Raw genomic sequence first — 27,508 nt, forward strand, 5'->3', positions numbered from 1 at the left:
CCAGTCTGAAACTAATTTTTTCGGGACCCAACTCTACCACGTGCTTGGAAATCCTTTGCCGGAGCAGTTAATCTAGCTGTTTCGTTTTCGCACTTGACTGCACCTTGTCACACCCTGCCCCATGTTTACACCCATGCACGTGGGGCGCTGTGCCTTGCCTCTTCATCTCTATATCCCAGGCTCTAGAACCTGATGATGATAATGCTGATATTTACTGAATCGTTACAAAGCGTGAGGAGCTCCTAAATGTATTACGTCGAAAGGCACACTTAATCCTTAGAACAATTCCGTAAAGTGGATCCTATATCTTCACATTTTATGTATGAAGAAACAGACGCTCATAGATCGACTTGCCTAGAGTCCCACAACTAATAAGTGCCTGGAGCTGGGAAACGAATTCTGAGCTGTTTGTCCCCAGCTCACAAGATTATTTCCCTAGATTTCCTTTGGGTTTGATAAATGTATGTTCAAACAGCCTTTATAATACCCTCACGAGTTATGGAGGCCAGGATTATGATGCACGTTTTACTGAGAAGGCTTAAGGAGGAGAACTGATGTTCACGAATATACAGAGTGAGTTCATGACAAATCCCAGGCTAGAATCTGCTCTTAGCCCTGTGTTTCTTTATACTCACTCTACCTTTCTTTGCCCCTTTTCCACCAGAGAGCCAGATTTAGACCACGATAAGAAATGCCCCTCACAAAGCTGGGATTTCATATTTCATGATTTAGGAGGCAGCTTAGTGTAATGGAGAGGGCATAGAGTTTGGAAGCAGACTGGGGTTCAGTCTTTGCACTGACCAGGTTATTTGTGTTCCATTTCTTGAGCTTCCGTTTTCTTGTCTGTAGAATAAAGACAATCTTATCTCAAAGAGTTTTTTATGAAGATTGCAAATAATTATTTTGAGAGAGTAAAGTGCTATACAAATTACGTGATCTGTTCTTTTTACCTTTTAGAAGGTTATATAACTGTCAGCATTTTGCCGGACATTGGGAATGTGGACTATGTTACCTTAAGTCCGTAAATTCATTCGTTCAATCAGTCAAATATTTAATGAGTACCCTCTATATACCAGGCACTGTTTTATTTATTTATTTATATTGATAGATAACCAAGTATACAAAACAGTGGTTCAACAATATTGTTAAATCCTCACCCCCACTAGTACAGCTGCTATCTGTCAACAGAGGAAGATGTTACAGAATCGTTGGCTGTATTCTTCATGCTGTACTAATATCCCCGTGACCAACCTACATTTACAAGTATGATTGAGAATTTTTGAAACAGGCACTGTTTTAGGAGCTGGGAAGACAGCAATGAATAAAAAAAAAAATTCTTGCACTTGGGAAATTGGTGTGGAAGTATGTGTGGAAGGCTGGTGGTATTTTATATTGGATACTTAGGGAATAACTTGCTGAGAAGATGATATTTGAACAGATACTTGAAGGTGGTAAGGGAGCAAATCCTGAAGCTAACTGGAGGGGGAGGCCTTGAGATGAGTTTGTGGTTTGGTGTGTTCTAAGCACACACAGCAAGGACAGCTGGGTGGCTGGAGGGCTGTGAGCAAAGGGGAGAGAGAAGTAAAACATGGAATGAAAACAATCGGAGGCTGGATCAAATAGTAAGGACCATGTAGGCCATTGTAGTGATTTTGGTTTTGACTCTGAGTAGCCGTTGGTGGGTTCTCAGTGGCGTTATCCGTCGGTGTTTTAAAAAGATCACTCTGACTATGCTGTTGAGGAGAAACAAGTTTTGGAAACAAGGGTGGAAGCATCACTATCATGTAGGAAGCTTTTACAGTAATCCAAGTGTATTAGTTTTCTATTGCTGTTCAAAGAATTACTCCAAAATTTAACAGATCAACACACAATTATTTATTGTCTCATTCAGTTGTGGATCAGAAATCCAAGAGCAGTTTAGCTGTGTGCTTTTGGCTTAAGATCTCTCAAGAGACTGCAGTCAAGCTGATGGCTGATCTGCTGCCTAGATGATGTCTTAGCACTGGGTCTTTTCACAGGGCTGCCCGAGTGTCCTCAGGAATGGCAGAAAGAGCAGGGAGAAAGAGAAGCTGTAGTGCCTTTATTCAGCTTCATTAGCTTTATTTCAACTCACACTCAAGGGGAGAGAATTAGACTGCACCTCCTAAGACCCACTATATCGGAAGAGAAGCGTGACTTGGCCAGGATGATGATGGTGAGGGGTTGAAAAGTGAGAGAGTCTGGTAGAGCCAACAGGATTTGCTGATGGGTCGGTTATAGGGTGTGGGAGAATGGAGTCAGTATGACTGTAAGGCTTTTTGGCTTGAGCAACCAGAGGGTTGGAGTTGCCATTTACTGTACTGAGGAAGATTGGAGGAGCAGGGCTTCACTTCTGGACAAGTTAACTTTGAGATGCCTGTGAGACATTTATGCGGAGAAGTAAAACAGATGTTTGGATTTAGTATAGGAGTATGCGATTCCAGAGGGAAGTGAGGGCTGGAGGTGTAACATTGGGAGTCATGGGTGTTCAAGTGCTATTTTAAGCCAGGAAACGGGAGGAGATTACCTAGGAGTTGAATGGAGTTGGAGAAGAGGTCTGAAGCCTGAGCCCTGGGATCTCCAGCCTTCAGGCGGAAGGGAAGTGAGGAGAAGCCAGCAGAGGTGACTGAAGGGAGAGGCCAGACAGGTAGGAGAAGGAAGGCCATGCATATGAGACCTACGTAAGGAGCCAAATGCTAATGTTTGTATGGGGCAAGAACAGAAATGGTCTCTGCAGAAAAATATAAGTAGTTTCTTAGCTTGGGAAATAAAATGTTTGTGCACTCAAGTGTTTTTCCTTTTTTGTTTTAAGTGAGAGTTTCTATTTAAACATACCAGTCCGTGTGGCATTATGCTTCTTTTCCAAGGCTAGGTGGTGTTACTTCTACTTTAAACTTTCAGTAGTCCTTTTGGAGTATTTTGGATGAGGGGAGATGAAATATTTAGTTTATATCACTCTCCTGTCACTTTCTACTGTAGGTTCAGAGGTTACTGCCCTTCCCAGCAGAAGGAGGAAGTGGGGCTTGTTAATGTCTGTATCACTGTGGTAGGCTGCCTGACTCTTAGCAGGAATTCATGAGGGTTAGGGGATAAATCAGTCTAGAAAGAAGTGAATCTTTTCCATTTTTCTGCAATAATGGTAATGTTTTTTCAGTGGCTTACAGTTTACAAAGCACTCTCATATCTATTAGTTAATTTGAATGCAATCCAGTCTGTTCCCATTTGCCAACTACTGACCTTTTCCTTTTCTGAGGGACATTGAAACCTACTTTTCTTTTGGAACTCTGAGAGTTTATTCTCTGGCTGACCTGACAGTTAATAAAAAGGTGCTGAACGGCATCTTGTGGAAGCTCAGAACTAAATTCAATTTCAGAAATACCCCTGATCTAATTTTTCTCTGTTCCCTCCCTCTTTTTATTCTTGTTTCAGTGAATTTCAGCTTTATGGGGATTTTTGTTTCATTTTGTTTTAATCAGAAAACACTTCAAATCATTTAAAAAATAATCTATCTTTTTAAGGATAATTTTTTATTTACAGAAAACTTGCATAGCCCAGAGAGGTCCCATATGCTTGTACCTAGTTTCCCCTATTAGTTACATTTTACATTTATATGGTATATTTGCTGCAGTCTCAATTCTTTTTTTGTTTGTTTTAAGCAAATGGGGCATATACATAAAATATGAACAAAATGAGGTTGGCTCTAAATTTTTTTAATTACTAAAATAAAATAATCATACAATTCTAGGATAATTCCATTTTCTTACTGAACTACTGCTATTGCTCTCCCAGACAATACATACACATTAGCAGCAGCCTTATCCTAAAAGAGGATTTAATATGAGATTTCTAGAAACTATGGCAGGGCTGCCTGTAGAGATAATAGATTGGAACTACATGAAATTATCATTTTTATAGGTTAAAACAATGGGCAAATATTTCAATTTCATATGGTCCAACCTAGTCTTTTGGGGATTGGGATTCAAAAAGTGTGAGGGAGCCTTTGGGGTCTCTGAGGCTCCTACTGTGTTCAGAAGCCCAGCTCAACCCTCAGGAGAGCAAAGGCTCCTCAGGCCTACTTGAAGGAACCCAGAGCTACTTCTGTTGCTGGTAGTGTTGGCAGTAAGAGCTGTTTCCCAGCAGGTTTGTGCCTCCACCTGGTAGAGAAGGACTGGGCTAGCATTTCACAGAGCCATGGTGAGCTGGTCGGTACAACCTTGGTGGAAAGGACGGCAGCAAAGGAGGATGTTTGAACTTTGGGGGAAGACTGTATTGAGTGGTTCAGAGGCTGAAAGAGGCAGGCTTGGGTATTGGTGACACTAAGCCTTTATTGGTACCACTGCACTCTTTCTACTTTATATACTTTCCTTACTGTCTAGTACAGTATAATGAAGAAACTCAGGTGTTTTCAGTTGCCCAGGAGGTAATGTAAATTAACAAACTGAGTTTTCTTATATAACTCTTACAAGAAAAACAACAGCACAAGTGCAATGATACATGACAATAGAAATCTGCTCTCAGTGTGAGGGAGAGAAAAGCCGGGGCAGCAGGTGGAGACTGATGACCCGGAGGAGCAGACGCCCTAACTAAAGCAGGCATGCACTGTTTAACTCTGGCTGGTCGTTGTCTTGTAGGAAAGTGGGTCAAGGGTCACTAGGTACTCCTGTTTTCCAAAGGAACCAAATTAAGAATTTTTTAATACATTCTCCCAATGGTAAATGTTGGTTCCTAATTTGGATTCTTAAAACCATTGTAAACCAAAAGCCACACTGTGATTGAAAAGAGCCAACGAGCCATATTTGTCATCTCTGGCCAAGGGTTTAGATCTGACAGGAATGGGGCCCACATGACCCTTCATTATGCATTGTTGACCACCTACTAATGACCAAAATGGATAGAGAGCTCCTGCCTTTGTGGAACTCACAGGTTAGTGGAGAAGATAGACAAATAGTAATGATAAAATGTAATATAGGCATCAGACTTTCTCTGAATGAATACATGTATTTTTCTATGTATACATAATTATATATCATAAAATAATACATATGTTATTCTGTGTATATACTTCATGTATATATGTGTGGATGTATGTGTAGTTATAGCCTGGCTATAGAAGTGATTAACTCTTCCTGGGCACATCTGGAAGGACATGATGGGAGGTGGCATTTGAGCCAGGAAGACTGACCATTTGGTGCATTAAGGGCCCCTGAAATCCCCACTGTATGTGCACATGGTAGGTTTGCGTGTGCTGTATACACCTTTGTCTTCAGAGTATAAGACTGGTGCTCTGCCAGCTGTGCCAACACAGCAGCTTGGGTATTCCGTCCTCTGAATAGGGAGTTGGATTGGAAACACAGATATTCCTTAACCCTGCTGGTGGGTGTCTCCGGATTAATAAAATGAGAGAACTCTAACCTCCCCGCTTCCCCAAAGGTTATTGTGTTTTAGGGGCCTGAGAAACTCAGAGGTCGTGTAGCTGTGTGCTCTCATTTTTGGATGAGATGAAAGGGAAGTGGCACACCCACAGTTGCAGAGCCCATAGGGGCAGAGCTTGTCTAGCACCCAAACTCCTCTTGACTGCTGTGCCTCCCCATCCCCTGGGTATCTCTGAAGGTCACTGGTTAGGCTGGCCCCCGCCTGTGGATGCCCACTGCTCTGTTTTGACCCAACTCCTGGTGGGTGAGGAGGGTTTACCATCCACTAAAGCTCCTCTTTCTTTGGATCTCCTGCCTGAAATGCCTGCCACTCCATCTCATAAACTACTTGTATTCAAATCCCTAATCAACTAACGCCAACTCCGAACTAGGACACATTGTTTAACCTTTCTGGTTTCTTCCCTGAGGCTTAATGTTTGTAAGCCTCAGTTTCCTCATCCATATATAAAGAGTTATGATAGTACCTACACTGAAGTATGATATGAAGGCATTGGAAGGTTTCAAGATAATCGTAATGACAAAGTGACAGTGTGTGTAAAGCACCTAGCAAAGTGACTGACCCGTGGAAGTGTTTAGCAAGTCTTAACTACAGTGATAATGATCCACACAGTTCACAGGCCCTGGGTTGGGTTAAACAGTACTTAGCTGTTTTCCCATATTAACCTATGATGTCTCTTATTGCATGTGGCACACTGTACTGTAATCTCCCCTGCTAGACTAAAAGCAGCTTCAGTGATTCATTCAACACTGTGCCAGGCACTAGGGATGCAGTGGCAAACCAAGAGGTCTTGATCTGGTGTGGAGTTCCAAAAGGCATGCCAGGTAGCACTAGTCCTGTAAGCTTGTTTCGTGGTCCAGAAAATTTGGGAAATGATCCTCATCATAGCACCCCTTAGAGATTAGGTCCATCTTAGTATTTTAAAGGCTCCGAGGAGTCCTGTATTAAAAGAATCTGTTTGCTTTGTCCCACCCAGCTTTGCCAGACCTAATGAGTATTTGTTGAATAAATGCCAGTCATCTAGACAGTCCTTTCAACTCCACTATGTTTGTTTTGGTCCCCAGCTCAAGAGGAAGTCTAAGAGGCACAGCAATGATTAGAGACCCTGCTGAGAGCAAGCAGCTCCTGGCTGCCTAGGGGCCTGCGGGCTTACTTTCTGGTGTCCCCATGGAGACAGGAGGCCCTGGGTTGAACACTATGAAGCCCCAGTCACTGCAGCTGGTGCTGGAGGAGCAGGTGCTGGCGCTACAGCAGCAGATGGCGGAGAACCAAGCAGCCTCCTGGCGGAAGCTGAAGAACTCCCAGGAGGCCCAGCAGCGGCAAGCATCCCTTGTGAGGAAGCTGCAGGCCAAGGTGAGACAGCCTCCCCGGCAGGGAGGGAAGAAGAGAACACCTCCTAGAGCTGGGAGCTGGGTTGGATAAGGGTAGTGGGAGAAAAAACCATATCGCAGGGATGTCCTAAACAGCCTGTCTTTCGATGTGCACTGCTACTCCATGAAATATGTGTCATGTCCCTTTTAAGGATGACATTCACGAGGGCTGAAGGAATTGTCTAGCTTTGTTCTCCTAGTCTAGAGCTAGGGCCTGACACTTGGTTTTCTGGTTCCAAAGCCCATGATCTTACCTCTCCAATACAAGAGGCATAAAGTATTATTAATGACCAAAAGAAACTATAAGATGTCATGGCCTTGCCTCACCCTCCGCACCCAGTCCCCTGTTCACAGCAGTTTTGCCCCAGGTCCTCAGGGACCTTCAGTTTGGGCTCTTTATACCAGCCATGCCCAATGCCCACGTCTTGCTCTGTTTACCTCAGGTTTTGCAGTACCGAGGCTGGTGCCAAGAGCTGGAGAAGCGGCTGGAAGCCACCGTGGTGAGTGAGACTGTTGTGGGATCTTCCTAAGCCCTAAGTGAATATACTTGCTAGGCTTTGCTGACTGAGGCAGGCTGGGGTGTAATAAGGTGGTGCTTTGGAGAAGTCTCTCTCCCAAGAGCTTTATCACGCAGGCAACTCACTGGACCTAGCGATTCAAGGCCTGTCAGACTCCAACCCGTGGCTCTCTAAGGACAAAACACAGTGTCAGGACATTTCATCAGATTGGAAGGGGTGTGGACTCAGAGGGGAGAAGTGCATTTGTCCTCCAGAAGGTGTCAGTGTTTATCTGTCTTAAAGAGATGTGTACCTTTGCAGGCTTAAAAACATGTTTGTGACACAGGGATTTGTTTGTGCCATTGGCTGGGCAGAACTGGCTTTAAAAGGCCCATGTGCCTTTGTTCCAGCTCCCTCTCAGCACCTTCTCACGTAACTTTCAGAGAAGTTCTCTGAGAAGAAGGGAAGTAACAAAATTTATTGAGTACCATTCTGTGTAGTCCTGGCACCATTAGGCATTGTCATGTAATTACATAATTTAATCTGCAAAGCAACTTTATGTGGGGATTGACATCACCTTTGCAGCTCAGAGAAATTAACTAACTTCCCAAGGTCCAAAAATTAGTGTAGAAGTCAAGACCATTAGTGAAAGATATCTCTTATATACTCCTTGGGTTCAAAGTTCTTTTTACAACCAAAAGCCATCTTTCCAGAGAAGCCACCACTTCACTTTTGGAGGGAGGGATGTCACAGATTTCCTTTCAGGATGCAGTGATTGAGAAAAGAGTCCAAAGGGGAGAAAGAGTAAAATGGGAGTGGGCTGCTATAGAAGGGGGCGTCGGGAGTTGGTCTGAGTGATACTCTTTTTGGAGATAAATATGCTCATTTCTGTCTGGCTAAGGGACCAGTCCCTCAGAGGTGGGACAGTGTGGAGGAGTCAAGCCTGGAACAGCTGCTAATCCGATTGGAGGAGGAGCAACAGAGGTGATGGACCCCAACTTCTCTTGCCTGGGTGATTAGCCAGGAGGTGGAGAAGGCTAATGGGAAACCTCTGTCCTAAGGGTGAACGTGAATCAGCCTTAGCCTTCCACCTCCTGGCAGTGGAAAATTCCAGTGGTTGTCATCTTACTCCAAGAAGTCCAGGATTGGATCAGCCCTTTATTTTGCACCTGCTCCTACCCCTCCCCAGTGCAGGTGTGAGAGTCTAGCAGAGGTGAACACCCAGCTTCGGCTGCACGTGGAAAAAGCTGACATTGTGAATAAAGCTCTTCGAGAAGATATGGAAAAATTGACAGTAGACTGGAGCCGGTCCCGGGATGAGCTAATGAGGAAAGAGAGCCAGTGGCAGATGGAGCAGGAGGTAAGAGGAGAAGGGGGCTGGAACCGAGAGCAGGGCACTACCCTGGTCTGTGCCAAGAGGGGTTAACTTCAGGGCTTGGGTGGAACTGAGCTGTTGTTAACATCCTGACCATCCTTACCTCTCACGCTGGCAGCTGTGCCCTGTGTGGGCTGGCCGCTGCTGAGCCAAGGTTTGGCTGGCTGGTGTACGACACCCAAAGCAACAGTGCTCCTGCATACGTGACTAATGTAGGCTTTTAGATGGATCTGAAAGCTTGCTGACTCCCCTCTTCAGGAGGTCTTCATATCTAGATGCTAAGGAGATACCTGTTGAAATTGAATGGGGAAGAAAGACCAGATATGGACCCTGGGGATTTTACAGATCTCAGGTAAAGGAAACGAATGTTTCCTGAGCTTTTGCTCTGTGCCAGGTATTATGTATTAGGTGATTGATAGATGTTGTATCATTTAATTGTCATAATAAGTCTGTGGTAATAATGGTAGTAGTTCCCATTGGTTGAGTGGCTACTGTTTATCCTTTTCTAATGTAGCTCAGAAGGTCATATGCCATCCCAGGCCCTTTGACCTTTTGAATCCTAGACTGCTAACTTTATTACAGACACCCGTTCATAAGTATCCCCCATAACAGTTCTTCAAGGGCTACCTGAAAGGGGAGCATGGCCGCCTTCTCAGTCTATGGCGGGAGGTGGTGACCTTCCGACGCCACTTCCTAGAGATGAAGTCAGCCACTGACAGGTTAGCATGGGGATAAGAAGGGAGGAGGTTTGCCCATACTGATTCTGACTTACAACAGCGGGCTGCTGTGGTGGGGGATCAGGTGGGAGGGAAGGCCAGGGTGTGGGTGACTGGGCTGGTGGGAGGGTTGGCAGGGAGGGATTCGGGTGGTTTTCCCCAGACCGCTTCTCAGGCTTCCCTGGACCTGACCTTCACGTGCCCTTCCCTGGTCCCTACTGGAGTCTGCTCTTCCCTTGCTCGTACTCAGAGATCTGACGGAGCTCAAGGCTGAGCATGTGAGGCTTTCCGGGTCCCTGTTGACCTGCTGTCTGCGCTTGACCGTGGGTGCACAGTGTCGGGAACCGGGTGGATCTGGGAGACTGGGTGGAAGCGAGGCGGCCCAGCTGCTGCTCCTGACTGAGAGCCGGGAGCTGGAGAAGGAAGCCCATGCAAGGAGCCAGGAGTCCATTCAGCTGGCGGGTCAAGGGGACCTGGAGAAGGCCGAGCTTCAGGATAGGTGAGCTATGCTGGGGTCCTAGGAAGGGCCCACTGAGAGGGAGTTGACCCCTTCACGGAGTTGAGGCAGGCAGGGGAGACGTGAAGAGCAGTCCTCCCACAGGAGGGGACAGAGGTGTGCCAGAGGGAGTCTAATTTGAAACCCCGTGCCACAGTTTGGGGCCACATCATTGCCCTCTGCCCTCAGACTACCTTGCAGCTCAGTTTCTCGCCTTTTGATTTACAGAGCTAGCTAGCTACGCCTCTGTCCTCTGTCTTCACCAAGCTACCTGCTGTTCCCAGAGCAGCCGAGCTCTTCCATGCTTCCCTGCCTTACACATGCTGAGCCTAGCCTGGAATGCCTCCCTCCTTTCTCCCCATCTTACCCTTTAGATGTCACCTCTTCTGTGAATAGCCTCTTAAATCACTATATCCTTTTGTAGTCTTTGACCTGCTTGTCACAGCATTGATCTCACTGTCTCATTGATGAATATTTAGTTTTCTTTTGGGGGAGGGTTAGGTTCTTTTATTTTTTAGATTTAATGAAATATATATTTTTTAATGATGATGATAAGAAGGGCAGGGGCATAAGCAGAGCCCCACTTCAATCTCTGTGAAGTTCAGTTTCCCCCCCCCCGTGGCTGGGGTTGTGTCCCCACCTGTTGGCGGCATACATAAATTGCAATGTGTTTAGATTCAGTTGCGAAGGCACTGGAAGCACAAGGACAGAGAGCAAGGGTCAGGAGAGTCAGTGTCTCTGGCACTTTGCTCTTCCTCTGCCATATAGCAGGCACTTGATAAATGTTTGTTGAGTGATACAATAATTAAATGAATGAATGACCATACGGTGAGTTAAGGCTCTTAGAGATGGTACAGAATAAAAGCATTAAAACTTTGAAAAAAAGTTTAAATTTCTGGATGACATTCATTCAAGACATATTTATTTAGCTGCCTATATAATACCAAGTGCTGACTCCAGGATATAGCATGAAGTGATAAAAATGTATGGTAATTTCCCTGAACTTTGAAGTTACTATCAGGGAGGTTGACCATAATCTCCCCGAACTGACTGTCCTTTTTCCCTATCAGAGTCAGAACTTTGTGCTGGAGGGAGCTTGGGACTATCCCATGTGGCAATTCTGATGTTCTTATTGGCTTCAGGGTGCTTGACTTCAAGATCAAGCAGGCCCGGGAAGGGCCTGGGCCAGGGCTTTCCTTCAGCTCTCGGGCCCCCAAACACGTGTTCCAGCCTTGAAATGTGGTAAATCCCTGCATGTGTCTGAGTGGCTTTTGGATTCCCCCTAGTTCAAGGCTACGTTGTGGTATTCAGGGAGCTCAGGGGCTGGGGGCGTCCAAGGGACTCCGGGAAGGCTACAGTGGGAGTGTCTGTGTTGGGGCTGGGGTGTGCTGCACAGTAGCTCTGTTCACATCGGTGGGTTGCCCAGGTGACAGTGCTGCGATCTTCTCTTCAGGGTGGCCGAGCTCTCTGCTCTACTGACCCAGTCTCAGAAGCAAAATGAAGATTATGAAAAGATGGTAAAGGCTTTGAGAGAGACAATGGAGATCCTGGTACATGATCCTTTATTCTGGAAAGGAGCTGGGAGTGGGCCTTGTGGATAGATAGTGCAGGATACCAGTCAAATGTTCATTGTTGAGAGCTAAAGCCCAAAAATAAATTTTGGCTGAATCTAAAAATTAATTAACTTATTCGTTCATTCATTCAATAAATATTAAGTGTTTACTATCTCTATTCCCGAGGAAACTATAATGGCATGTGCACGCAGTGTGTCCTTCTCATTGAGAGTGGGACACACACTAGGAGGCATCCTGGCCAACTAGGCAGGGGATGTGCAGAGAGATTCAAAACCTAGTCTTAACGGGAGATGACTGAGGAGTGTGGCAGTGTTCAGTCTGGAAAAGAAGGGGCTTGAGGAAGATGTGATGGCTTCCTCCACAGACCTGAATGACTGGCATTGGGGAAAGGAATTGGTTGTTTGTTTTCCAGGTGGGCACAAGTAATGTCAATGACTAGAGGTTACAGGGTGGTAGAGTTTGACTAACAGTAGAGCTGTTCAGCCTGTCTTACGAGGGGATGAGATTTGTGTCACTGGCTTAACATCTACCAGGGATGTTAACAAAGGGATTCTCCAATATTAGAACCTCTGGCTTGATTCCATGTTTCATTTCATCTCTAAGAATTTTCAGACGTCTGGGTTTTAGGTGGGTCCTCAACTTCTGTCCATGCATATACCACCCCTTGTCTTCCCACCCAAGCTGGGTTCAGTTATACCGTTTTGGTTCTTTTGGGTCAGGAATTTGCAAATTCAGATGTCCACAGGGCCCCAATAATGTAAATGAGTGAAGCGGGTTCAGTTGTAAGAAATCTGGTTTTCCAGGGCTATCATATTTAATTTTCAGTACTACAGGGGACCCTTGATCTCAATATTAAGGAAACAGTGAGGAGGAGTAGGGACTGCAGGACCCTGAAGAACACTTGTTTTGTCTAGAGGAGGCATCCACTGCTCAACTTCAGTGAATTATTACCATGTAGGAATGGTGTGGCCCGTTTGTTAACTTTACGAGAGAAGCTAGAAATTTAGATTTTTATGAATTCCTCAACTCATAAAAATCTCTCAATTTATAAATTGCTTCAAATTTTATACATGCCAAACAAAGCAAAGCTGTGTTTTCAGGCCTTCACTAACACAGTATGATAGGAAGCAAGAGAGGAAATCTTGAGTCTTTAAGTTTCTTGCTAGCTTTAGGACTAGAAATTTCTCTGGATTAGCCTTAGGTCTTAAGCATCAATTTGCTGTTCAGAGACAGAAGCCATCCTCCATTCAATGATAACTCACATTTATTGAGCATTTGCTGTGTGCCAGGCACTATGTTGAGTAACTTACATGCATTTTTTCATTTAAGCCTCAAAAGAAAACTATATAGTATTTGCTGTTAATTAGTCCTGTTTTAAAGAGAAGGTAGCTCAAAGAAACAGTTGCTTAAGTTTACCAAGCTAGATGGCACAAGAACTCCCAATCTAGGCAATCTAATTTGGAGCTCCTAGTCACTTATTCTGAACTCTTTAACTACCACATCACATTGTCTTCAGAGTCCTAGGACATGGTTAGAATTCATGTGTGGTCAGGGAAAAAGTGAGGTTGACACAATAGACAGAATGAGACTGGTTGATATGGGGCTTGGAGTGACAAATTCTCTTCTAAGACTTTACCTAATAGGCCCTATTTTGTTCCCTTCCAGGAGACAAATCATGCCGAATTACTGGAACATGAAGCATCTCTCAGTAGGCATGCCCAAGAAGAGAAGCTATCTCTACAGCAGGCGATCAGGAACATAACTCAGGTACTAGCGAGCTCCTGTTCGTGGTAACCGGGTTATGCCTCACTCCTCCAGCCTCCATGTCCTCTCAGTTGTGCCTAGATTGCCACTCTTTGAGGTGTTTGGCCTTAGGATCTTGTGGGATTGAGTTCTCTGAGTGTATTTGAAGACTGTAACCCTATGGGGTAGCTAAGTATCAAAGTGTAGCACTTCCTGCTTGAACAGGCCCCCTTTCTTATTGCCAGCGGCAATTCTCAGGCCAGTGGCCACGTTTGGTCTTTGTTACCTCAGTGGCCTCTTCTTTCTTCATTTCTTCATTTATTTTTCTCTCAGCAAGGGCTCTAGCCTTGTTGCAAATCCTAAGTTTGGGTGACCAAAGGTGAAGAATTGAAGGAACCAACCTTTTTTGCTCCTAGACACCTTCCTCCCACTCCCGGGGAGATGACCTAAGCAGGAGCACGTCAGGGTTGCCGAAGCTGTTTTGTTAGTCCTCTGTATGGGCTCAAGGCCTTGGCCACTAGGTGTTGACCCTGCTCTGTTGGGTTTCAGGCCATGGTGGAAGAAGAGGACAACATGGCCAAAGGCTCTGATCATGAGAGCTCCCTGGAGCTGGACTTCAGTGCCTTCTCCTTCCCGTTTGACTCCCAGGACCCAGACAAGGCTCTTACTCTGGTGCATTCAGTGCTGACTCAGAGACGCCAGGCCGTGCAGGTGAGAACCCCAGTGTCTTCTCAGCCCCAGGGCAGCTGTCTAAACTGATTTGTGTCCCAGCTACTCTCCTAGCCTAGACTGCCCCTTTCACTGTGTTGACCAGTCATGAGGTGTTGATCAATACCCCAAAGCACCTATTAGAATCTGTGCCGCCCAGTTGTGCTTGTGGGTAACAAGCACGTTTCATGCCAGTGGCGCACTTCACTTAGTGCACAGCACTGTGCAGATTGGCAACTGGAGCCCTGGAGAGTAGGAGTTAAGTGTTGCCCAAATTTAAGGGTCCCAGCCACACCTTACTGTACATTATAAGGCAAATGAGCTCTGGGACTCTAGGAGCCATGGCAGCCCAGTGATCTCTGAGCCTCCGTTTCCTCTACTGGGCACGTCTCTGTTCATAGCGCATCCTTGTTGCACAGCCCCTTCCCCTGTGCCCAGCCCTGCTTTCAGGCTTCTCACATCCCTCACCATCTCCCTTCGGTCACTGTCCCTCCACAGGACCTGAGGCAGCAGCTCTCAGGCTGTCAGGAAGCTGTGGGCTTCTTGCAGCAACAGCACAGTCAGTGGGAGGAAGAGGGTGAGGCCTTGAGACGGCGGCTCCAGAAGCTCACTGGGGAGCGTGACACCCTGGCCGGGCAGACCGTGGACCTCCAGGGAGAGGTGGACTCTCTCAGCAAGTGAGCAGGGGGCTTCCACCCTGGGCTCCATCTCAGCCGGTCGCCGCCCCCTCCCATCATGTCCTCACCTGCTGTCCCTGAGATCCAGGGCTGCTCAGGGCCGCCTTGCTTTGTGTTCTGCTTGTTCCTGCTCACTCAGTTCGGGGTCCTTGTGGTGATAAACAAGCTTCCTGTTCAAAAGGGAATATGAGCTGTTTGAAGGAAACAGGCACCTCTCTCCTTTGACCCTGTGATGTCTGCTTCTGGGAAGGATTTTAGGGTCCAGGGTTTCTGCTCATCTCTGGTCTCTTTCCAGGGAGCGAGAGCTTCTGCAAAAGACCAGGGAGGAGCTGCAGCAGCAGCTGGAGGTGCTGGAGCAGGAGGCATGGCGGCTGCGGAGGACAAACATGGCGCTTCAGTTGCAGGAGGACTCTGCTCAGGGCGAGAGGGAGGAGCAGCAGGAGGAGCTGCACCTGGCTGTCCGCGAAAGGGAGCGCCTGTGAGTGTGACCCGTCCCGTCCTCCCTGAAGCTTGATCTTCCTTTAGTTCCACACTCCTCCAACCCATCTCCTCTCAGAAAGTGGAGTAAATTGAAGCCTGGCATGCAGTAGGCTCAGATTAAGTTACTAGTTCTTCCTTGCAGAATGACAGGCACAGAAAGTTCATCCAGGCTTTGCTGAGCACCCATAAGGAACAGGCATGGTGCGCTTGTGAAATAAATACAACATAGGTCCTGATCTCAAGCAGTTTGCAGTCTAATGGGCAAGACAGACCAGTGAACAACCAACTGTGGCATGAGGTCAGATGAAGTACGAGCTAAATAAAGCTTTAGGCTAGGTCTTTTTAAAGCATAGGAGTAACAGCCAATTATTGAAAGCTTCCTGGAGCAGAGAGTAGCCTTCGAGCTGGTCCCTGACATATTCTGATGGCTGGAGAGTGGGAGAAGGGCTAAAGAGACAGGTAAGCAAAGGAAAGGTGCTAGGAAGGTTCACGGCATGTTCAGAGTAGGCTGGGCTGGTTGAAGGGTAGGACTTATCCTGGGAAGTAAGGAAATGAGCTGGACAAGAAAAGGAATCCCAGCGTAAAGGGACCCAGCTACTCTGTAAATCCCCTTATATGATGTCATAGAAAAAAACACAGCTTTAGAGCTGGGCAAAAGCTTGGTTTAAATTATGGCTCTGCCAGTTGGATGAATTCCTTTATTTGTAAAATGGGGGAAATAATTTTCACCCTGAAGGATTATTAGGAAGTTAGGGCAATGTTTTGCAAAATGCCAGCATAGAGCCTGGCATATAGCAGGTTTTCAGTAACTGGTAGCAAGAACTGTATCTTCATCTTTGGTATGTATCCTGCTCTCCTGTGCCCTAGTTCCTTGCACCCAATAGGCACGAATAATGGAATCTTGGAGGACTATGGTAGGGATCATGATGACTTGTGCAAGGAATGGTCACCCCTGCATCAAGGAGAAGAACAGACAATCCACAAAGATAATTGTGTGTTTTAAAATTTAATTTGTTTGAATCAATAACACATCTATCAGTATTTATGTAATTGAAAGTCAAAATTATCTAAAAAGATAAACACAGAAACATCTTACTCCCCTCAGTTTCATCCATCCCATTCCCTTCCTTCTGTAGGTAACCATTTAAATTAATTCCTTGTTTATCTGCCCAGTGCAGTATATATGCATATACTCTTTATTTCCCACAATTTCTGGCATAAAAGGTAGTACACTGCATATACTGGTCTGCACTTCACTTTTTTCACTTTATCTGTCTTGGAGATCTTCCCTTATCAGTTTTTAGAGACTTTCTCCATTCTTTCCCATAACACGGGTAATTATATTCCTGTTACCTTTTGGGGTGTGGCCACCTCCCAAGATTTCTCTAGCTCCCTCTCCTTGCCATCTCAGTCAGGAGACCCTGGCAGGCCTGGAAGCCAAACAGTCAGAGTCCCTCAGTGAACTGATCACTCTTCGGGAAGCCCTGGAGTCGAGTCGCCTGGAAGGGGAGTTGCTGAGGCAGGAGCACATGGAGGTGACTACAGTACTGGTGAGGGTATGTAGGCCTCTGCCCCTCGCTGGCTGGGGAGGGTGAACGGCTTAGAAAGTTGTGTTTCTAAGAAAAGGGCAGGCAGCCTGCCTCATTCTTCACCCTTCACACCATGACCCTTCACATTTCTTGCCTCAGTCACTAGTCTTTGCTTTGAGGTTCTCCCTCCTGACATTCTCTATTAGAATTGGAATGGCTGTCTAAGGTATAAATCTGGGTATGTGTGTCTCTTTCCTGAAACCATTCAGTAGCTTCCCAGCAACCTGGTGCCACATTCAGAGGCCCTTGACATCTGCCCCAAACTGTTTCTAGCCTCCTCTTTGTGCCAGATCTCTGTCCCAACTCCTCATACACTGTTCTTCTGTCACATAGCACTCATTGCCTTCGCAGTTTTGCCGTGTTCTTTCATGACTCAGATACTTTGCATGTGTCTTCCCTTTGCCTGGACTGCTTTTCCTCCCTCTTTAACTGCAAACTGTTCCTCATCTTTCAATACTCAGCTTAACTGTCAGTTCTTCTACCAGGCGTTTCCAGTTCTCCCCAACGGAATTAATGCTTTCTTTGGGTTTCCAGAGCACTTTGTGTTTAAGTTTGTCTGGTGTCATTACAGTTGTAATTGTACAATCCTGCTGTCGTGCCTCCACACTGTAAGCTCCTCTCTTAATGAATGAATGAATGAATGAATGGAAAACTTATTTGGAATGTTAGGGAAGGAATGAAGTGTTGCCTGATTTCTGTGCAAGGAAAGCAGCAGGTGTTGGGGATGTGAGCTGCTGACTATCACAGAAAAACTGGAAATAGGAAACCCTTTAACTCTGTTTTTTAGGCGGAACAGTCCATTGCAGAGCTATCGAGTTCTGAGAACAGCTTGAAGGCTGAGGTGGCTGATCTTCGGGCTGCAGCTGTCAAACTCAGTGCCTTAAATGAGGCTTTGGCCTTAGATAAAGTTGGGCTGAACCAGCAGCTTCTCCAGGTGAGCAAAGATTTCTCTGATTCAGAGTAAAGCTGGGCCCTGACAGAGGGTAAGCCAGTGACAGAAGCAGCTGATGCCCATGACAGGGAAGAGTCCTTAAATGAATCTGTCAGCCCAAGACAGATCTGCTCCCAAATGTAGTTCGGAAATAAGCAGAAGGAACATTGATAGTGCAGAGGAGAGCAAACCTATAAGGACCGTGCTTAGCCATTAAAAACACTCCATTCCCACGCCTACAGCAGCCCACCTTTGGGCTTTAGGGTAAAATCACTGGGGCTAGGAAGGAGGCCCAGGTCTTCTGGAAAGACTAGACTTTTAATCCTATTGCATGAGACAACGGCAATCACCAGAAAAGGATCTGCTGAAGAGCCTAGGTCTCTAAAAACCTTTATAGGTTGCAAGTTTAACATGTCCCTTCACTACCCCTGTTTCCTTGAGCCACAGAAATGTTGTGTTACCTTTTAAGAATTCTTTGAGAGCAGGATTTTGCCATTTTTATTTCTGTCCCCAGCATCCTCCCATCTGGTACCTGGACTATAGTTGCTAGACCAAATGAATGCACAGTCCCCCTCCCTTATAGTCACTCTTGTGTTCATCTTTGGGGAATAGATCCATATTTCACTAGGATTTCTGTCTCAGCACTTGATCTCTAAACTGTAACCATTTTTCTTGGATGCCCTTCCCTTTTTTGGTCAGTAGTTAGAACAGGAGAACCAGTCTATGTGCAGCAGAATGGAGGCAGCAGAGCAGGCGAGAAGCACTTTGCAGGTGGGCCTGGCAGAAGCAGAGAGGAGCAGGGAAGCCCTGTGGGAAAAGAACACCCAGCTGGAGGTGCAGCTGCAGAAAGCGGAGGAGACTAGCGCTGAGCTGCAGGCGGATCTCAGGGGCATCCAAGAAGAGAAGGAAGAAATTCAAGAGAAACTAAGCGAGGTGAGAAAACAAAACTGTTGCTGTACATTAGGTATGATACTTGCTCACTGGGAAAAATTAAAACACTACAGAAATGATTCAGAAAGTAAAGAATTCTTAATTCCTAGAAATGACTAATGTTACTCCTTTGGGGTATATCTTACCATTTCTAAGAATTCCTGTAGGAATCCTTCATGATTCCCCACTCTTTCACACTCCAGTTTGGATTAGGTGCCTCTCCCATAGTCTCTGATGTACCTCATGCATATGTCAACCACCATACCTTTCCTACTGTATAATTATCTGTTTACATGCCTCTACCCTTAGACCAAAAATTCCTTGAACCCATGGCTACATCTTAACTTGTTTTTATTACTTCAGCCTTTAGCACAGTGTCAACACATAGCAGGGGCTCAGTGAATTTTTTTTTGAACCAATGACCCAGCTCAAAGGTCATCTTTCTCCTCTACTAAATTTCTCATTTCCCTAATAATTATACATAAATACCCTTTCCCAGGGCACTGATCAATTTCTTCCTGTTATTATGTGTATGTCTTACTTCTCCTTGAGACAAAAACTCCTTAGAGGTAGGTCTTTTACAGCCCTAGCTCAGCATTTTACTCAAAGGAGAGCATGCTTCCTGGGCTGGGGGCACCCTGGGTTGATCAGGGAAATAGATAAATGCCACTTAGTCTGAGTGGGCAATGCTTGGGGCCCACAGAACTGGGTCCAGAATCTCTGAAGAGCCAGTGGCCCTAGCCCAGTGAGAGCCAGCCTGGGGGTCTTGCCTCTGCTTTGTATTTCACCGATTTCTTCCCCTCAGGCACATCACCGGCAGGAGGCAGCCTCAGCTCACCTGGAGCAACTGCATCAGGAAGCAAATCGACAGGAAGAAGTGCTAGCCCGGGAAGTGCAGGAGAAAGAGGCCCTGGTACGGGAGAGGGCAGCTCTCAAGGTGCGACTGCAGGCTGTGGAGCGGGACCGGCAGGACCTCTCAGAACAACTACTGGGGCTCAGGTAGGGCCCAGACCCAGTTCAGCCAAGGGCAGAGAGAGCTGTGCAACTTAGCCAAGCTAAGTTCCCTGCTTATGGTAGCCAGTACTTAGAACCCAGCTCCTCTTAGGGATGGTTAAGGGGCTTGGTGGGTAAGAACTCCTCTTGATTTCTGCCCCTGGCAGCTCAGCCAAGGAACTCCTGGAGAGCAGTCTGTTTGAGGCCCAACAACAAAATTCTCTGGTAGAGGTCACCAAGGGGCAGCTGGAGGTCCAGATTCAAACTGTCACTCAAGCCAAGAAAGTAATCCAAGGTGAGAACCCAAGTGGGATGGGGACACTCCATTCTTTGGGGATAGTGAAAGCCAGGAGGGCAGCAGGAAGCTACTGGAGGTCCTTCTTCAGCCAGGTCCAGGGCCTCTGAGGTAGGAGTTTCTCATAAGGTCAGGAGAGAGGTGAAGGGAAGAGGACAGAGGCCCAGAGACCCAGAGACCAGATCCTGTCTCTGGCATCTTAGGGGAAGTGAGGTGCCTGAAGCTGGAACTGGACGCTGAACGGAGCCGGGCAGAGCAGGAGCGGGACATAGCAGCCAGACAGCTGGCCCAGGCTGGGCGAGAGGGGCAGACTGCCCTGCAGCAGCAGAAGTCAGCCCATGAGGAAGAGGTGAACCAGCTCCAGGAGAAATGGGTAGGTGGTGGGTGTAACTGGGGGATGGGAAAGGCACATGGCCTCCCTTCAGTGAGGGCTCCACCTCTGACTCTTGGTCCAGATATTGCTACAAATAAGAGGGGAATCTGAATAGGACTAGCCTGGTCACTAAAGTGAAAAATCCAGCTTCTAGCTATTAAATGAGTTAATCTATTTAATTAATAGTGGAAAGCACTATGAACAGTTCCTGGCATATAGTAAATTCTATATTTGCTTTAGGTATTATTGTTGTTACTGTTTTAGTGTGTATAGAGAATTAAGTGCAGATCCTGAGATTTAGGATTATTAAACTGGTCCCCAGATGTAAATTTGGCCCATTTGCTTTTATTGTAATTATAAGTATATTTAGATTTATTTCCACCATCTTATGCTATTTGTCCTGTCTTTTTATGTCTTTTGGGGTTGGAGATCACCGTTCTTAATTAGTATGAGAAGGTTAAATTAGATGAATAAATTGTGTTCTTTTCTCACCTCTATTTTACTCTCTCCTTTGGATTATATGTACTCTATTTTTTATTCTTTTAGCTGTTTCCTTTAATATTCAAAATACATACTTAATAAAATCTCAGGTTAATCAGTATGTTTGCTCTTTCTGAATGACATAAGGACCTCGTATTTTATTACATTCATTCCTTCTGGCCTATGTTCTGTTCTATCCAGTGTGTTTAGTTATAACTAGTTTGTTAACACCATAAGTCATACATTTTTATTGTTTTATACAGTCAATATTTGCTTATATACATAGAAAAAAATTATAATTTTTTTGCTCACCATTCTTCTTGCCTATCAGACTTAATATTTGGATTAATTTTCTTAAAGTAGAATTTCCTTTGGTAGGGGTCTGTTGGCAGTCAATTATCTAAAAATGTTCCCATTTTACTTTTATTTTTGAAAGATAGTTTCACCAGGTATAAAATCCAGGTATAAAATTTTAGGATGACAGTTATTTCCTCTCAGCATATTGGTTATTCTATTGTTGGTGTTGAGATTAATTGGTTGTATGTCAGACCTTATTGTATCCTCCATGCATCTTAACTCTCACATTTTCTGTTTACTTTTCTTTTTCTATACTGTATACTGGATGATTTTTTTAGAAAACTCTTCACTAATTTATCTTTTCAACTGTATCTAATTTATATAGTCTATTCACTAAGTTTTACATTTCACTTATTAAATTTTTTATTTCTAGACATTCTGTTTGGTTATTTTTTCAAATCTTGGTCATTTTTTAAAATTTTATTAATTTTGTTATCATTAATCTACAATTACATGAAGAACATTATGTTTACTAGGCTCTCCCCTTCACCAAGTCCCCCCCCACAAACCGCATTACAGTCACTGTCCATCAGCATAGTAAGATGCTGTAGAATCACTACTTGTCTTCTCTGTGTTGTACAGCCCTCCCCATGCCCCCCCACATTATACATGCTAATCGTAATGCCCCCTTTCTTTTCCTCCCCTTATCCCTCCCTTCCCACCCATCCTCCCCAGTCCCTTTCCCTTTGGTAACTGTTAGTCTATTCTTGGGTTCTGTGATTCTGCTGCTGTTTTGTTCCTTCAGTTTTTCTTTGTTCTTACACTCCACAGATGAGTGAAATCATTTGGTACTTGTCTTTCTCTGCCTGGCTTATTTCACTGAGCATAATACCCTCTAGCTCCATCCATGTTGCTGCAAATGGTAGGACTTGTTTTCTTCTTATGGCTGAATAATATTCCATTGTGTATATGTACCACATCTTCTTTACCCATCTTGGTCATTTTTTAGTCTCTTTACACTGATTTATATTTTCAGTCCTCTCTCTTATTCTTTAAACACATGAAACATATTTTTATGCTAATAATTCCAGTAACTAAATTCTTTTGGGTCTGATCCTATTAGATATTGTTTCCATTGGCTTTTACCCAGGGTCTTGGCCCCTTTGTGTTTTGTGATTCTTGACTCTGAGTGCATGCTCTTCAGAAATTTTTCTGTGGGGGTCCTTTTAGGCCTGAGGTTAAGGAATTTATCTTCAGAGGATTTGCTTTTGCTTCTGTCAGGAAGCATAAGGAGTAGCATCCCAGGAGCACCTTACAGTAAAATTTCTGCTTCAAGTTTTTGGGGACACATTCAGGCCATGAACCTACATGAAAGTGCCAGCTTGTGGTTATGGATTCTCGAGGAAGATTTTTTTTTACCATGTGAAGGTTGAAACAAACAAATTTTCTTCTGTAGGGCTTTTTGTTTTCTCTCCCCTCACTTTCTCTCTTTACCTTTTTCTGCCCCCCTCTCTCGTTTATCCATATACTGAGGACACTATAGCCCATGGATGGGCACGTTGTTTTGTAAAGGGCCGCATAGTATGGATTGTGGACCATACAATCTGTCATAATTACTCTCCTCTGCTGCTTAATTTGAAAGCAGCCATGACACTGTAAACAGATGATCTTGGCTGTTTTCATACATACATACTTTATGTATGGACACTAACATTAGAATTTCATATAATATTAACATGTCACAAAATTTTATTCTTCTTTTGACTACTTTTCCACCATTGAAAATGTAAAGACCACTCTTAGCTCAAAACTACTTTTACAGGCCATACCTTACAGAAGGTGAGCCAGATTTGGCTCACATGCCATAGTTTTTGACCCCTAGTATAGCTCTTTGGAGGTCCAGCTTTATGTGGGAATTTCCTGTTGGACCCCCTACTCTGTGTCTTGTGTTTTCTTTCCCCCCATAGCCATAACGTAAATTTCAAAGTTATTAGGTATAGCAAATGCCTCCAGTGGAAATTTAATTCTGTGCTCATTTACCTCTTAAATCACAAGTCTTTCTTTCATATTTACTCCTATGGAATTTTCATTATTTTCCTGCTGGCTCAATGATACATTGAAACATATGTATAATATATTATCTAGCGTTTTTTGCCATTTTGCAGCTGGAGGGTTCAGAGATCTTGTCTGTTAGATTTCTGCAAACAAGAGTTGACTTGTGCTCTGTGTGTATTTGTGATTTGATTGTTATGACAAGGCAGACTCATTGGCAAGATGGTAGCCAAAAGTTTGTTTATCTTCAGAATCATGTGCATAATTACAGTAGGTACTTGAAATAGTTGTTGGATGAATAGTGTTCAGACAGCAGTTCCCCAACAGCAATCAGACATATTTCCCAGTGAAAACCCCACAAGTAAAAGATGCTAGAAAACTTGTGAATGATGAGTTACTGCTTGACAGAGCCTTATTTTCTCTGGAAGGATTGATCATCTTATGGCCATATCTGAGTTATGGGAGGGCCTCTGCCATCTTTTCCGTTCCTGTCCTTCAGATAAACCTTCTGACTTCCAGTTGTCTGACATTATGATTTCCCTACTGATTGAAAGGGTTGACCACCCTCATAGCTCTTGAGCCTGTTAGTTTCAACAGTGGCTGGAATCTTAGCAATTAGAAAACTCTTAGAGGTTCTAGTCTCCATTCTTCCATCTTGTACCTGTATCCCTTTAATAGTAGTGATAGTGGACACTTACCAAGCACTTCCCCAAGGCAAGTGCTATTCACATTATTTCAGATGACTTACACAACCACCTAGTGAGGAGACTGAGACTTAGAAAAAAAGACTCAAGGTCACATGGCTAATAAGTGATAGGGCACAGAATTACTACTCTTAACCATTTATGCTGTATCCACTTCTACAGTATCCCTCCCAAATGGTTGCTTAGCTTCTGTTGTGTTCCATCAGTGATTGTCCATTCATTTTTAGATAGATCCAGTTATTAGAAAATTATTCCTTATGTTGAGCCAAAACCTATTACCTGAAACAAATCAGCCTTATTAGATTTGCTTGAAGTACCTCACCAACATGGCTGCTCTCCTCTAGCCATGTTACATATTCCTCATGACCCATTTACAAAATAGTCTGATCAGAATAGTCCAGCAAGCAATGCTAGGCTGTTACTTCCTAGACATTACAAAATTAGCTCTTCTGGTAGCCATAACACACTTCTCATTCATATTGAGAAAATAGGTCATTTTTTTCTTAACACTACTATTAAAATTCATCTTTTCCATATTTTTACAGTTGGCTTTTTGAGCCAGAGTGTACGATTTGATATTTGTGGCTGTTCTTCTTATGGCTGAATAATATTCCATTGTGTATATGTACCACATCTTCTTTATCCATTCATCTACTGATGGACACTTAGATTGCTTCTGTATCTTGGCTATTGTAAATAGTGCTGCAATAAACATAGGGGTGCATATGTCTTTTTGAATCTGAGAAATTATATTCTTTGGGTAAATTCCTAGGAGTGGAAATCCTGGGTCAAATGGTATTTCTATTTTTAGTTTTTTGAGGAACCTCCATATTGCTTTCCACAATGGTTGAACTAGCTTACATTCCCACCAGCAGTGTAGGAGGGTTCCCATTTCTCCGCATCCTTGACAGCACTTGTTCTTAGTCTTTTCGATACTGGCCATCCTGACGGGTGTGAGGTGATGTCTCATTGTGGTTTTAATTTGCATTTCCCTGATAATTAGTGATGTGGAGCATCTTTTCATGTGCCTGTTGGCCATCTGGATTTCTTCTTTGGAGAAGTGTCTGTTCATATCCTCCACCCATTTTTTAATTGGGTTATTTGCTTTTTGGGTGTTGAGGCGTGTGAATTCTTTATATATTTGGGATGTTAACCCCTTGTCAGATATGTCGTTTACAAATATATTCTCCCATACTGTTGTTATCCCCATTTTTATAGATGAGGAAACAGACACACAGATGTGATAGAGAGGAACTGAGGTCACACTAGTGGTGTTGGGTTTAAGATTGTCACCCAGGCAGCCTGGGCCAGAGCCCTTCACCACTATCCTGAGAACCTAATCGGGGTGCTGGATTAGTCTGGGTGATCAGGGAAGGCTTTGGTCACTGGCGGACCTCTGGGACTGTCAGGATGCCCTGGCCTAATGCTCTTGTATAATACAGAAGACGACCTAGCTAGGCTCAGCCTGACTTTGGGAGGCTTCCTCTGCTGCCCTGTACAGGGGAGAGTGGGCAGCAGAGAGTGAGTCAGCCTCCACAGTTCATTGTTAGAGCCTTCAACCATGATGTGGTTGCTTTAAATAACAGATACTTGTAACTTATATTAGGGACAGTTTCACTTTAGACAGCACTTTAGCATGCTTTCACCTATATTATATCATTTAATTTTTTTTAAAATCTCATTTGATTCTCCTCAAATTTGGTGAGGTAGGTAAGGCAGGGATGATTAGCCTCACTTGACAGATGAGGAAACAGGCCCCCCCAGCTGGTGAGCAGCCGTCTCACTCTAACCCTTCTACCCCCACCTCCTCTCCTCACCCATTCAGTTGTAACAGTGTTTCCTTCATGTGGCCAGGAGAAGGAGCGCTCCTGGCACCAGCAGGAACTGGATAAGGCTCTGGGGAGCCTAGAGAGGGAGAAAATGGAGCTGGAAATGCGGCTGAAGGAGCAGCAGGCAGAAACTGAGGCCCTCCGGACGCGGAGGGAGGAAGAACGGGCCGAGGCCGAGAGCGCCCTATGCCAGGTGGGAGGCTCGGAGGATTGGAGCTGTACGCCCAACCTGTGCTCGCCTACCTTCGGCCACTTCCTTTCCATTCCTGGGCATGGTGCTGCAAGTGCTTCCAGAAGAGAATGCACAACCTACTTTGCTACCACTGAGCAGGGTGATCCCCGGTAGCTGCAGGGGCAGGACATCAGACTTCCTGAGGGAGGGCTCTTGCTACCACATCCTGTCAGCCTGCAAGCCAGCGGCAGGCTTTGTACTTCCTGGTCCTCAGTCAGTGGGTTCAGACCTTCCTTTGCCCTCAGACCCAACCCCGTTTGCCGGAAGAGCCCCAGAACAGCTGGGATGTGCTGTGGCCTAGTGGGTCAGCATGGGGACCCCTGATCCAGCAAGCCCTTGCCCTCCTGCTCCTCCACAGATGCAGCTTGAAACAGAGAAGGAGAGAGTGTCCCTCCTGGAGACACTGCTGCAGACCCAGAAGGAGCTGGCAGATGCCAGCCAACAACTGGAATGGCTGAGGCAGGACATGAAGGCTCAGAAGTTAAAGGAGCAGGTATGGAGGGCGGTGCTGGGCAGAGAAAACAGGCGAGCATCAACTTACTCATTCAACATTGACCAGTTCTTTGGGCTTCTTTGCACCAGACCCTGTGCTAGATGCTGACATGACAGGCTTAAAGGTGTGGTAGGCAGCGTGACAGACATGGCCTCTGCCCTCAAGGAGCTTGTGTTCTGGTGGCAGAGCAGATGACAGTGAGTGGACACAAAGTACACGAGAGGATTTATGGTAGTAATAAGAGCTGTAAAGGAAATGACTAGGGCAACGTAACTCAAAGTGATTCAGAGGAGGCCATTTCGGACAAGGAGGTCAGGGAGGGTCTCCCTGAGAAAGTGACATTTGAGCTGAGATGTGAAGGTTGAAGAGCCAGGCCTGTGGAACAGTGGGGATGAAGCCTGAAAGCCTTACGCTGTGTGACTGGCTGAAAGAAGCTGGTCACAGGAGCCTCACAGTGTATGATCCCATGTATAGGAAATGTCCAGAATAGGCAAACCTGCACAGACAGAAGCTAAATGAGTGGTTGGGAGTGGGGATGGATGGTGGGGAGGGCACAGGGTTTCCTTCTGGGGTGATGAAAATGTTCTAAAGCTGATTGTGGTACTAGTTGCACAACTGTGAATTTACTAAAAAACATTGAATTGTATGCTCTAAATGGGTGAATTGTATGGTATATAAACTCTTGTCTCTATAAAGCCATTAAAAAAAAGAGAAGCCATCCATTTGAGGAACATCTTAGGCAGAGGAAATAGCCATCATAAGGGCCTTTAGACAGACAGACAGACAGACAGACAGACAGACAGGCTCAGGGAGTTCAGGCACAGAAAGGAGGCCGTGTTGCTCTGTCTTGAGAGGCTCGGGGGAGAGTGGGGAGGAAGGCAGGGGCCCTTTGTCAGCCATGGTAGGAGCTTGGGTTTTGTTCTAAGGACGGTGGGAAACTGTGGGATGGTATTTAAAAAGCAGAGTGGGAATGACTTACTATATATGTTTTTTAAAATGCTTTAGCTGCTGAGTGGAGAGCGAGCAAGAGAGAGAGCCTGTGTGTGTAGGGGGGGGGGTGTGAAATGGAAGTAGGGACACACAATAGGAGGCTGGTGCTCTAGTCTGGGTGAGGGAGTGCTTCCACCTCAGGGACGCTGGCCGAGAAAGCCTGGGTGTGCCAGCACGCCCTGGGAGAGAGGCGAGGAAGAGGAGGTGAGCCGGTGGAGCACTGCGGAAATAGTGAG

At 45.2% G+C, this 27,508-nt stretch overlaps 1 protein-coding gene across 1 annotated transcript in view; it reads left to right on the forward strand.

The window, feature by feature from the left end:
* CEP250 (centrosomal protein 250) overlaps positions 1 to 27,508 on the forward strand; it is a 46,174-nt gene that overhangs the window by 480 nt on the left and 18,186 nt on the right. Inside the window, exons 2-21 of the mRNA XM_057502930.1 lie at positions 5,118 to 5,248; positions 6,513 to 6,801; positions 7,262 to 7,318; positions 8,217 to 8,299; positions 8,510 to 8,675; positions 9,303 to 9,409; positions 9,657 to 9,905; positions 11,356 to 11,452; positions 13,142 to 13,243; positions 13,769 to 13,930; positions 14,426 to 14,604; positions 14,900 to 15,082; positions 16,496 to 16,640; positions 17,461 to 17,607; positions 18,307 to 18,537; positions 19,340 to 19,533; positions 19,695 to 19,822; positions 20,026 to 20,195; positions 25,583 to 25,750; positions 26,148 to 26,282. Of these exons, the coding sequence (XP_057358913.1) occupies positions 6,616 to 6,801; positions 7,262 to 7,318; positions 8,217 to 8,299; positions 8,510 to 8,675; positions 9,303 to 9,409; positions 9,657 to 9,905; positions 11,356 to 11,452; positions 13,142 to 13,243; positions 13,769 to 13,930; positions 14,426 to 14,604; positions 14,900 to 15,082; positions 16,496 to 16,640; positions 17,461 to 17,607; positions 18,307 to 18,537; positions 19,340 to 19,533; positions 19,695 to 19,822; positions 20,026 to 20,195; positions 25,583 to 25,750; positions 26,148 to 26,282 (2,889 nt within the window). The 5' untranslated portion in view covers positions 5,118 to 5,248; positions 6,513 to 6,615. The remainder of the gene's footprint in view (positions 1 to 5,117; positions 5,249 to 6,512; positions 6,802 to 7,261; positions 7,319 to 8,216; positions 8,300 to 8,509; positions 8,676 to 9,302; positions 9,410 to 9,656; positions 9,906 to 11,355; positions 11,453 to 13,141; positions 13,244 to 13,768; positions 13,931 to 14,425; positions 14,605 to 14,899; positions 15,083 to 16,495; positions 16,641 to 17,460; positions 17,608 to 18,306; positions 18,538 to 19,339; positions 19,534 to 19,694; positions 19,823 to 20,025; positions 20,196 to 25,582; positions 25,751 to 26,147; positions 26,283 to 27,508) is intronic.

This window comes from Manis pentadactyla, chromosome 5 (assembly GCF_030020395.1).
Source record: "Manis pentadactyla isolate mManPen7 chromosome 5, mManPen7.hap1, whole genome shotgun sequence".
Taxonomy (NCBI): domain Eukaryota; kingdom Metazoa; phylum Chordata; class Mammalia; order Pholidota; family Manidae; genus Manis; species Manis pentadactyla.